The sequence below is a fragment of the Jaculus jaculus genome, chromosome 3 (assembly GCF_020740685.1).
Source record: "Jaculus jaculus isolate mJacJac1 chromosome 3, mJacJac1.mat.Y.cur, whole genome shotgun sequence".
NCBI lineage: Eukaryota > Metazoa > Chordata > Mammalia > Rodentia > Dipodidae > Jaculus > Jaculus jaculus.
In genome coordinates, this window is record NC_059104.1 from 159,365,240 (window position 1) to 159,378,161 (window position 12,922).

At 36.4% G+C, this 12,922-nt stretch overlaps 1 protein-coding gene across 20 annotated transcripts in view; it reads left to right on the top strand.

The window, feature by feature from the left end:
- Window positions 1–12,922, top strand: part of Dlg2 (discs large MAGUK scaffold protein 2) — a 1,944,997-nt gene that overhangs the window by 1,301,266 nt on the left and 630,809 nt on the right. For all 20 annotated transcript variants that reach the window (XM_045145568.1, XM_045145570.1, XM_045145572.1 and 17 more), the window contains one exon: window positions 7,160–7,210. In XM_045145568.1, coding sequence (XP_045001503.1) covers window positions 7,160–7,210 — 51 coding nt within the window. The remainder of the gene's footprint in view (window positions 1–7,159; window positions 7,211–12,922) is intronic.

A 12,922-nucleotide genomic window follows, 5' to 3' on the forward strand; every position in this document is an offset into this window, starting at 1 on the left:
CTGGATAAACTCATTTATTCCTCCCAAGATGTTCATGAAGTAGGCGCTACGGATGTAATTGTGTGGAATTTATTGTGTATTAGGTAGTTCACAAAATTATATTATTTAATTCTTATAATAACCACATAAGGGAAGCACTAATGTTAGTATCATTCCATACATGAAAACAAAACTGAAATTTTCAAGACATCAACCAAGTTATTTACATTCACAAGTCTCACAAATGTTGGAACTCATATCTGCCTTTGTTTTTTCTTTCTTTGACCCACATTCTTATTTATGGATAGGGCACCTTCCAGTAAATACTGGCAAAGCACAAGCATATGAGAGAGAGGAGGGGGAAATTCATGTGTACATGCACGTATATATTCTTTATTGAGTGTTTGAGTATGGTTTAGCCAAGGATTCTAAAAAAAAAAAAAAAGTTAGTCTCTAAGGTGAGGTATATAAATTGCATGAAAACATCCTATATCTGGTAGGAATTCCATCACCATTAACAATCTGGATCTTGATGGACCATGTCTTATTTTTACCTACCTTCAAAATTCCAATTATTGCTTCATTGACTTATCTATCTAGTCATTTACATAGCTACTGTGCAACTCTGTGATAAACTCCATGCAACATGCCATAGCTACAAATGAAGCAAAGTGTCATAGCATGTTTCTTGCTCTGGCAAGAAGGAGTGGGAACTAGAGGCACTGGTCTTCATGAACCTCATATTCTCACCAAAGTCTGGTGGTAATGTTATATTCTATAGCAATAATATTCAGAAATATGTCTTACATACTATATAATGATTCCTTATAGTAAGGGTCATAATTAATATAGCAGCTTTGTTAGTTTGTGTCACTGTAATTAAAATACTGACATAAACATTAAGGAGGAAGTATTTGTTTTGGCTCACAGTGTCAGAGAGTTCAATATGGTTGCTTTACCCCATGTGACTATATATATATATATATATATATATATAAAACAAATAGTGAGCAGACTTTCACAGACCTTGTTTGTTGTGATAGTGATACCATGGCTTTTACCCCCCATTTTTTGTATATTATATGTCATATTTCTTTGAGGTCCTGAAATATTTGTATATTGGTGTCTTATTAAAATATGTATGTTTCTTGATAATGTGCATATATCTTAACCACTATGCCATCTCTCCAGCCCAATGTGCATATATCTTAAGGTCGACTATGTCACTAACTACCACTGTTCTTTTTTGTTTTTAGTTATGGACATATTTAGTATGTTAGCAGCATATGTTGGTACCATCCTTTCCCTCATCCCTGGCCCACTCCAAAAGGACCCTCCTTACTAGGGATGCAGGTCATCCCTATGGGAATTGTGGTTAGTGCATTGTGGCAGCAGCCATCACTTAGGGGAAGGAGGCAATGTCTCCATGCCTAATGTCCCAATTTGTGGCTCTAACAATCTTTCTACCCACCCCCCCATGAGATGCCCTGAGCTATGTTGGGTGCTTTTTAATTCTACTTCGATGATGGGCTCTTAGGAGCCTCTGGATCTATGGTTAGTGAGGTGTTGAGTGTTCTCCGTGTCTATCTCCTCCACCCTTCTGCTAATATCAGGTTCACCAAGAAAGCAACACTCTTGCTCATTTCCCCAGTTCCTATGGTTTTAGCTGGGGCCCAGGCGAAGTGTGGTGGGTTATTTCTGTCTTCCTGTCCCACTTCCATCTGAAAAAGAGAAGCAGATTCTCCAACAGAGAGTGAAGTCAACACAGGTTAAATGAGAGAACTATTATTAGTTTAGAGTGAATTTAAAGGATGTAGACCCTCTTTTAGCCCAATGTTAGTGGGAGTTTGATATTGGAAAGCAAACTCATTATCTGGATATGATTCTGACTTGTTTCCCAGTTCTAGGTATGGGTTCCTTTCCACTAAGAGGATCTGTTAGCCAATCCAAGAGCAGCTGACTACCTACCATGGCTGTGTGCCACTACTGCGCTTGTGTGAGCATCGCATCAAGTTGTTTGCTTCTGAGTAGCTTAGACCTCTAGTTGCTCAGACAGACGTTGGCCACTTTCCCCCAGTAAGCAATATTGCACCTTCTAACACTAGACAGGCTAAATGTCTGGGGACTGGCTCTCTTCCAGATTCCAGCCAGGTCTTTCCATGTTCTGTAGTGACAGCATATGGTGTATTCAGCAGTAGGGTCTTACCATTATCCTCTTGTGGGTAATCAAGTGCTCTGACAGAAGTCTGCCTTGTTTTGAGAAACCTTGTAGGTCTCTGATCAATAGCTCATTGTAGGTGTTAACTGCATCCTGATACTGGGACTTACAGGATAGGGCCAGAGGAAAAGAAAGAAAAAGAAGAAAGAAAATAGAAAAAAGAAAGAAAGAAAAAGAGAGAAACAGGAGAAATTTAAGAGTAGGCTTTATCTCACCCTCTCCAGGGCCTTTTGATTCAGGTGCTCCCCCTAAGGTCATGCTGAGGGTTCAACCTTTTAATCTATCTTCCAGGATATAGTATTCTATGGTATCAGTTCCACTTGGGTTCAATTCTGTGCTCCCCCCTCTAATACCCTCCCCTCACTATTCTTGCTTTATTAATACCCAAAAATTGTGCTTTGAAAACCATTGTGTTTTGTCTAAGAAGGATATGCTGTAATAACTGTGTTTAAGACCTTGTTAAAATGTATGCCATGGGGATGTATAAGGACTTACTCATCATGCAATTAAGTGTTCATAACTTTAAATAAATTACAAAGGTGGTGAAGAATTTTAAAACAAAGAAAGCATTTTAAAAATTAAGCATGGAATAGTTTACATCTGTGATTTATTTAAAAAAAAATCTCTTTCAAGAAGTAAAAATAAATCTCAAAATCAAATTAAGTCACCATCCAGGCAGGTGGTTACAGTGATGAGGGAAAAGAAAAAAAAAAAAGATACTAAAATTGACTAAAGGTTGCCAGAGAGATCATAATATGTATTCAGAGTTTATAAAGTGAGAACTTTAAATACTAAGTCTGGATGTGAGTGGACTTGTGAGTGATCTCTTCATTTAACTGCCATATGATGACAGGAAGGCTACATGCCCAGAAAAATGCAGGATAATGTGTGGCATCACTTTGATTTCCTGGCCATCACTAAAACCTACCAGCTGTCATTTCAGAACCATCAATTATCTAAAGGAAAATCAATTATCTAAAAAAAAAACCCATACTTTTCAAAACTAGGAAATTGCATATATTTTATTGCCCTTCCAAGCCTACAACAATGCCAGTCCTCTCCGTTTTCTACTTGTCATGCTAGAGACGGAACCATAGGTGATGAGCAGGACCAGAGTTGGACAAAAATGAACTCCAAGCATGCAATTTTCCAGATCCCAAGCTATTAGGCACAACAATATCATCAAGGTACATAAATACCACAGGAAAGGGGACTAATTTAGGGAAAAAATGTATTTGGTTGAATGCTTTTTCAGTGAGAAAACTTCTTAAATTTAAACTTTTATATTGAGAACCTGTTTAAGATTAGACAGAGACCATGAAGTTCACACAATAGTCCATGGTCTGCGAACTCCACTGCCAGAAAGCAATGAGGCCTATTCTCGACATATTTGCTTTCTAAATGAGGGTGCACAGGGAAATTGATAGAGATAAACGCTGTAGACTCCTTAGTTCTTCCTCACTCAAGAAGCAATCACAATCTAAATAAAGGCAGGAAAATGTTGAAAGAATCTTCTACTTGTCCCAAGGTTTGAAATGGTACTACAGATCCATGACTATCACAGCCAAGGGTACATGCTCCTAACTAAAACAGAGGCAATTTTAGCTCTTCTGTTTCATCCTCTCCATTGAAGTCACTGCAGTGTGGTTGCTGCATTTCTTGTATTGGGGATCATAAAAACATGGCCCTCAGTCTCCTAGTATGAATGGACACCAGCACCTCTCAAATGTCTTTCCTGAATTTCCCACAATAGATTCTGTGATTCCAGGTTTAAATGTGCATCAAGGGGCTGGGAAGATGGCTTCATGGTTAAAGGGACTTGCTTGCAAAGTCTGCCAGCTGGGTTCAATTCCCAAACTAGCCACATAAGCCTGACTGAAAAAGAGCGGTGCAAGTGCTTGGTGTTTGCACCAGGAAGTAGGTCCTGGCATTCTCTCCCCGCTCCCAACACACACACAGACAAGTAATTAATATTTAAAATGTTCATCAAATAAGATTTAAAAGTTGCCTGTCTGAGCTAAAAATCTTCCATTCATTTATGATTTACTCATATGAACATGGCATTCTTTCTTTTAAAAACGAGGCTACTGGGGCTGGAGAGATGGTTTAGCAGTTAAGCGCTTGCTTGTGAAGCCTAAGGACCCCAGTTCGAGGCTTGATTCCCCAGGACTCACGTTAGCCAGATGCACAAGGGGGCACACACGTCTAGAGTTCATTTGCAGTGGCTGGAAGCCCTGGCACGCCCATTCTGTCTACCTGCCTATTTCTGTATCTCTCTCTCTCTCAAATAAATAAATAAAAATAAAATATTTTTTAAAAAATAAAAAATAATAAAAAGCAAGGTTGCATGCTGGGTGCCACCATCTTCCTTCATAAAGAAAGTATGGACAGAGTGAGCTTTTCCCTTGGACTGAAAAGTAAAGATGCATGGAGCATTGACCAGGCTCCCATGGCCTGTTTAACCCAGCCAATAGGGGACTATAGAACTGGGATACACATATATAATAATTCTAGGATGGAAGAGCCAGCATAAATGATCCTAGAAATGTTAAGCACAAAATATTACATACAATGCATTTCAATCAAATATTTTTTGGCTTTCTAGCACTGCTTCACAGAATTTCTTTCATTATGAATCTCTACATATTTATTATCAGAGGCTTGTTTTTCTCTCTTTGAAGTCCTTCCTCCTCCACAGTTTGAAACACTTTAATAATGTGAAGGGCTTCACTCTAGAGAACCAGCGAAACAAAGAAAAGTTTCGTGGAGCCATACTGAGAAAATAAAAACATACTACATTAATGCAGCCTTGAAGCCTTGTGCTGCTGCCCTCCTTCTAGCAAATATGGAAGCTTACAGAAAACAGTAAACAAAAAATTCAGACAGAAGCATGCATACAGAGAGTTTGGAAGTTTCTTTTTCTACTTTGACATGTTCCAAACAAAAGCCTTCATAAAGCAGCAAATGCTTTCTGACATCATCAAGTCCTTTTCTGTGAGTCATTAAATTGCTGAAACCCAGAAAATCAAATTTAGTTTAAGACTGTTTGATAATGTAATAACACAGTAAAATGTGATTCACCAATTAGCTCATGTAATTGAGTAATCAAAACCATGCTCTGAGTGAATAGTGGAGGCATATTGGTCTTTGCTTGTTGCCATCTATATTTTTGCAGAGTGTCACTACAAAGCATACTTTCTACTGTTAATACAGTTTCCAAATTTCTTATAATGTAGGTCACATGACCGTCTGTGTTTGGAAATCAATAAACTACTTAGTTTCTTTATTCATTCATTGCCATTTTCTCCTTTTGCTAGGCCCTCCATTGAGCAAAGGGCTATCTAGTCCTTGCTACTTAGAGTTCTCAGTCTCCACGTTTAAATTCTCTCAAGATAGAAAAGCAAGCTACGAATTAACACAGTACAGAAATAACAGTTTCATAGTGAGAAAACTGTATCCTTGATTAATTCCTATATTTGAGTAATATTGCCAAGATGTTGCATAAAATGTAATAGCCAATTTGAACATTTTCTTGCTCAGGAGTTTTAACTAGCAATGAAGAAGACTGTGATAGATAAAAATAGGAACTTACTGTTCGATTCTTTTAATGCAACCTCTCAAAATTCTCTAACCACATCTGTTGATATCTGAGGTGCCTGGTTGTACTTAAAATTTCTCTCTGCAAGCTTGGATGAATTCAAGGATTGAAGGAGTGATCAAAACAATTTCTACCTAAGAATTTAATATAGTCATTCCTACTTTTCACTTTTTAAAAAGTGTGTGTTGCCTGGAGGGATGGCTTAGCAGTTAAGGAGTTTACCTACAAAGCCAAGGACCCAGGTTCAATTTCTCAGGACCCATATAAGCCAGATGCACAAGGTGGTACATGCTTTTGGAGTTCATTTGTAATAGCTGGAGGCCCTGGCATGCCCATTCTCTCGCTTGCTCTCTCTCTTTCTCTTTCTGCCTCTTTCTTTGTCAAATAAATAAAATAAAAATAAAAACTTTTTAAAGTGTGTTTATGCATCACACATATGTGGAAGTCAGAGAATCACCTCTCGGTGTTAGTCCTCTCTCATTATACCTTATTTTTGAGACAGGGTCTCTCTTGGTGATCTTTTGTCATTGGAAAGGCCAGTCTAACTGGACCAGGACCTTTGAGATGCTCCTGGCCCAACCTCCCATTGTCATGGGTATGTTGGTATTACAGACATGTGTGCTATGTACACCTGACTTTATGTGGGTGCTAGGGATCAAACTCTGATCTACAGGCTTGAGAAGCAAGCACCTTTAACCACTAAGCCATCTCCAAAGCCCTTGTTTGGTCTTTTCATATTGCTACTAAAGTATAGGTTCATGATTACTTGGTTCAGGGCTTCACAATAAGTATCATAAGGAATAACTGAGATGGAACTTGATCTTGGGTCATTTAAGAAAAATAAAATTATTTCTGCTTAACTACAAATAAATGAAAAGGAATTGCTTATTTAGCAAACTGACAGTTATTTTTAAAGCTCTTTCAATATATAAAAAGAGAAGGAAATAATTCACATATCACTGCTGTCATTTTACAGGTCAATTTTTAGTGTTCACTTATGAAATTTAAACAGATATTAGCAAACTATTTCCTGTGTAATTATAGTATTACCTTTAGATGGTATATTATTTATAAATTTTAAAATGCATGCTTTTTATGGTCCCTGCCCACTCACACAAAACAAATCTCAAAATTCTAAGGGATGCAATAATCTTTGATTATTATTTTTAGAGTCTTGTTAATATAATTTAGAAGAGTTTGGGTCATATTTCATTTAGAAAGATAAACATAATGACAAAACACATTTGGAATGTTCTAGAATGAGGGATGTGTACTACCTGGAACTCCTCCAGCATTCTTTATAATGCAGCAGCTCATTCTCAATATGCATTAACACTTCTTTCCTTGTTTCTCCCTATTTCTAGGTTAATGGAACAGAAATTGAATATGAATTTGAAGAAATTACATTGGAAAGGGTAAGAAGAATTAAAAATTTCAATACCCCAAGTTTGTAGTCTATCTTCCAGGTTTTAATTGGTTGCCTTGTGAAATTATACAATTATGTGAGTTTAAAAAAAAAAAACCCTGGAAGTTTCACACAAGATTTACATTGAGAATATTAGTACACTGCTTGAAGTAGAGAGCATTGAGACAGAACACCTGAATAACAAGAATGTTCAGTATGTAAATTGTATCACTATGAACTAGAGAAATGAATAAGAAACACAAAAATGTTCCAAGAGCATGTGCAATACTTTATTTTTAATGTTTTTATTGTTAGCATATTGGTTATATATTTCAAAGATATATTACAGATATATATATATATACACACACACACACACACACACACACACACACACACACACACATATATATATATATATATATATATATATATATATATATATATATATATATATATTTTTTTTTTTTTTTTCGAGGTAGGGTCTCACTCTAGTTCAGGCTGACCTGAAATTCACTATGTAGTCTCAGGGTGGCCTTGAACTCATGGTGATCCTCCTACCTCTGCCTCCAAAGTGCTGGGATTAAAAGCATGTGCCACCATGCCCAGCTCTACTGCAGATATTTTTGTACTAATGTTGCCATCCAGACTTCAGTACCAAACATCATCTATTTTATTAACAAAAATAAGTGATAAATTTGAAAACCGCCCATGTTGAGAGTCACAGCAGCCCTGTAGAGCTCTGTGCATGTGCTGTAAAGACCTTGGTAAAGCTTCTGACTTTAAAAGGAATGGTGTCACCTAGTGCTCTGTGTCTAGGTGCTAAATAGAATAGTAAAGAAATAACAAAGACTATCCAGACAAAACACCTCCAAAGGCATTAGTAAGACAGTCACCACTCAAAAAGGCAAATCATCATACAAAAGCTTGCTTACCCTCATCAGGAAATAATGAAAGTAAACAGGCTTTGTCTCCAATTGGCAAATATTTTAAAGGACTATTAATATCCTTTGCCAGTGAGCAGTCCTAGAAATTAATGTAATTTAGAGTCATGAATCAAAAGCCTTGAAAATGGACATTCCTTTGATCTACAAATTGTGTTTACAAATGAAAAAATACATAAGAACTACTGGTATTCTTAGAATAACAAATACTGAAAGTGTCTTTAATAATATGTTATTATATATTTACATAATATCATATATCTACTATAATTAATATGTTTAATATATAATTAATATAATTAATTTGGTGAAATACTAAGTTATACTTAATTGGTATTCCAGATTGCTAGTAATCAGATGGATATGAAGTCTATTATTAAATATGAAAAACAAGTTTAAAAGTTGTATTTTAAAAGGTGGTATTTAAAATATAATTGAATATAGAAAGAAAAAAAACATGGGGACATTAAGAGGGAAAGGAGCCCCTCTCCCCTGGCACTTGAATCTGGTTGAAGCCTTTCACCAGCTGTATTTCCAAATATTTCCAAATAAGGATGACCTAGACTTAAGACCTAACTTGCAAAGAACCTCACTCCTCTCCCTTTCTTCTTTGAGCATCTTAAGTACAAAACTCTTCACAAGTGAAGATATCCAAATTTCCACCAATCCTGTGATCTAGATTTTGACCTTAACAATTGTTATCCTGTCTGTGGTGGTTTGTATGTGAAAGCTTATCCCCCATAGCCTTAGGTATTTTTGGTTACACTTCCGACTTAGTCTTTTAGCAACTGGAACCTTGCTGGAGGATCCCTTTCACTGAAGGCACATAGATCTTAAGTACAGCCCTACTACATGTGTTGAGGGCTTGCTAGAGCTCTGGCTGTTTGTTCTTGCTCGCTGCTGGTTCTGTCTCTGCTGTGAATGTATGATGAAGTGAGCCAGCTTCCTCCGCTTCCCCTGGAATCTTTAAACCTGAAATAAACCTTTTCCTCCTATAAGCTACATTTTGTCCGGTGTTTGTCTCAGCAACACAGACATAACTGCAACTCTGCCACATACACCTAAGTAACCCTACAGTGATCTAAATACTTTAGCATACCTTCAAAGATAATAATTCAGAACACACCAAAATGCTATAAATGACTGTTGTAAACTCAAATAAATGCTTCTCCCTTGAGAAGACCACACCTGCACTTGGGCATGTTACCCATTCCCTGGACACCTCTCTTTCTGTTAATCTCTGTGCTTCAAATTTATGGGAAAAATCCTTTAATAAGTCAATCTATGCTTCATATGTGTATATACAAACACATATATTCAAATAAACAAAAATATATAAATATATAATATGCATATGTAAGTAGATGTGTAAACCCAGGAAGAATATATTTTTATATATATTTATTTCCTAAACTTTTTATAATAATCACATGTACATTTATAAGAAATAAAACCCAAAAAATTTTCCATGGGACATCATTTAAATGAAGACTCTAGTCCTTCCTGTATGTTATTTTACATCTCCTCTTTAATTTATTGCTCTTCACGTTCCTAAGTCATGGAATTTCTCATTTTCAGCCTACATTTTTATTGAGTGTGATTAGTTTTAAAGAGAAATTTACATTGAAAGCTAAGTGTTCATGACAGATGGTTCTTTAAAACATCCATTATGGACTTTGATAAAATAATTAATGGGAAGCTAAATAGAGTAAAGTAAGAATTATGAAAAATTAGCACTAAGGAGAACAAACTCTGTATGTTACTAACCTTGTTCCCAAGGCTCTCTGTATGATTTGTGAGGTACAGTAAGAAAGGAACTGTCACTCTTCTCCTACAGAGGAACTATGTAACTGATAGATGGTATTGTGAAGCTGATGCTCCCTTCCCCAACCCAGCACACAAGCATATTGAATAGAGCATTGTTTGGCTACCTTGTGTTTATATGTCAACAAATATTTAGAAGTGAGCATTGGGTAAGAAGGCACTCAGTTGGAGTCATATGATTGTAGACTCTGGTCTGGGTCTTGCTGCTTACTTGCTTCCTGATCTTGAGGGTAGCAAATCCTCTCCCTACTCCTGATCTAGGATTCTCATTCAAACACTGAACCTTGTCACTTCCATTAGCTCCAACCATCCCCCCACGAAGGCCTCTATGTTAGCATGTTCTCTGAAGCATGCCTTTTGTTTATTACTTATTGAAGTATCACCTCCCCCAAAATTCTCTAATTTCAATCAAGAAGTGCCTCACTGATTTGGCCACTACCCCTTCCCACTATTTTCATGCTTCTTTATTCCTTCCTTTCACTCCTTACATCCCAAATGTTGCCTGGCCCGTCACTCATTTTCCATCTCATATGCTCTTCACTTTTTCCACACCTTTTAAAATTATGCCATTTATTTGTTTATTTAAATTAGCATATAGAGTCTTAGGTATCATTTGGGCATTTTCAAACAAAATTTGCTTTGTTTAACTCTCCTAATCTTCCTTGTTCTCCTGCCCTGCTCTACAGTACTCCAATCTCCATTTCAATTTCATATATTTGCTCCTGCCCCTCCTACTTCCTCAGCACCTCATTTTACCCTCTCTTGACCTCTTAATTTCTTAGGCTTTACCCACATTTACTCCCATTTATCTGCATACATATATAAATTACAAGCTAGGGCCTGCATATGAAAGAGAATATGTGCTTTTTGTCTTTCTGAATTTGGAAGACCTTGCTTAGTCTAATCCTTTTCAGATCCATTCATTTTCCTTCAAATATTGTTTCTTTCTTATTAATGCTAAATAAAATCCCATTGTGTATATGTACTACATTTTAATGACTCCTTTATTTGTTAGTGGGCATCTAGGCTGCTTCCATTTTTCTTTTCTTTCTTTCTTTCTTTCTTTTTTTTTTTTTTTGCTATAGTGAATGGAGCAGCAATAGCCATGAATGTACAGGAATCTATGTGCCAGAGTTGGAATCATTTGAGTATAAGCCCAGGGATAGTATAGTTGGGTCATATAGTAATTCTATTTGTAAGTTCTTGAGAAGCCTACGTATCAATTTCTATGTCTTTTTTTGTGCTCATCCAGCAAAACCCCTGCTCTAGTTTACTTACTATGGTTAAAACAACATCTCTTTTCATTCTCCATCAGTACATGAACAGTTGGGCATGCTGGAGAAACACTCACCAACTCACTTTAAATTATTATTATTAATTTGCATGTTTATGTATGTGTTGTATATGTTTGTGTGCATGCACACATGTGTGCATACACCTGTTTGTGTGTTTATGGGTGCATCAGTATCTCTTTATCCTGCAAATAAATACCCATCCACTTTATGTGGGTGGCTGGAGAATTGAACCCAGGCTAGATGGCTTTGCAAGAAGTACCTTTAACCACTGAGCTAACACCCAGGTACTCACATTAAATTCATAACTATCAATTGATGACATTCTGAAAATCTCCTGACAGCTTTTAAGTTTTCCTTACAAAAATTACTTTTTTCATTCTTTGAACAATTTTGTATCCTTCCTACTATTTTCCTAATAACAAAAATACATAAGCCTTATTTATTATTTTTCTTCAATATCCATGAACAAGTCCTATTGGCCTTTCTATGAATTTATCTTTAAAAATAAGCTCTTACCACCTGTTCTACTGGATCCTAGTCTAGACTGTTCCATGCTTAGACTACTTATCAATCCTAAAATCCCTCCTTCTTATCTTCAATTAACTTACAACCACCTGTCAGATATCCTTGAGAAAAGACAAGAAATAAAATTAAAACCATCTTGCTTTCTTGCCACCAGGTTTGCTAGGAAAGTGATTGTATTGTCCTGTTTCTTTCCAAGACATCTTCTAGAGAATCTGGGCACTGGGTTTCATAATCTCCTGTTCCTTTAATGACTTTGCTTCTATGTTGTCTTCTTTCTCTTCTCTAGTATCAGTTCCTCCTTTACTGTCCTTTGAAGGCCTTTGATACTGACATGATGAAATGGCTCATATAAAAAAATCAGTGACACTTAACCCAAATTCTTTTGCTACTCTTAGAACATTTTTTTGCTTTGCTTCACCAAAACTCAAGGAAAATTCATATTTTCACTAATTCCACATTATTAACCTTTAAAAAAAATTCTCTTGTTTCCCTTTCTTGTGAAATTACCATGGTTGGACTCTAACTACATAGACTATGCAGAGTTTGAGCTTGCACAGTGCTGGGATTACAGGCATGTAACACCACACCTAGCTATTACTCTCTTTTCTTATTGTAACATATTTCATGTTTTCTCCTCCACAAATCTTAAAACTATCCCTGTTCAAGTTATGCTAGTTTCCATCTTGACCAGCTAAAGCCTCCCTTCTCATTTACTTATTTCTCAGGAGTATATTATGCAGCTCTCCCTACTCCTTTCATCAAAGGTGACTTTTTTTCAACTTCCAGAACAAAATACTCCTATGTTTTACCTTGTTGGTTATACCTTTTTACTTTCCTTGTTGTCTCCCCAAATGTAGATTATTTCAGTTTTAACCTGCTTCCCTTTGTGATCTGTCTCATCCTGCATGACTGAAACACCAATTCTTTCTTCCAAAATCTGAACCTGTGACCTCCTACCTTTGCTTAGTGTATATAGCTACCTGTCTGATTCACATCTCTGCTTAAATACCAGAAATACTCCCCCCAACTCCTTTCCTAAAACCACTTCTACTCTAATATTCCTTGTCTGAGATAATTAGTTCTGCCATTTTCCCTATTATCTATCCAAAAGATCCTTAAAGCTCTTATTTAATT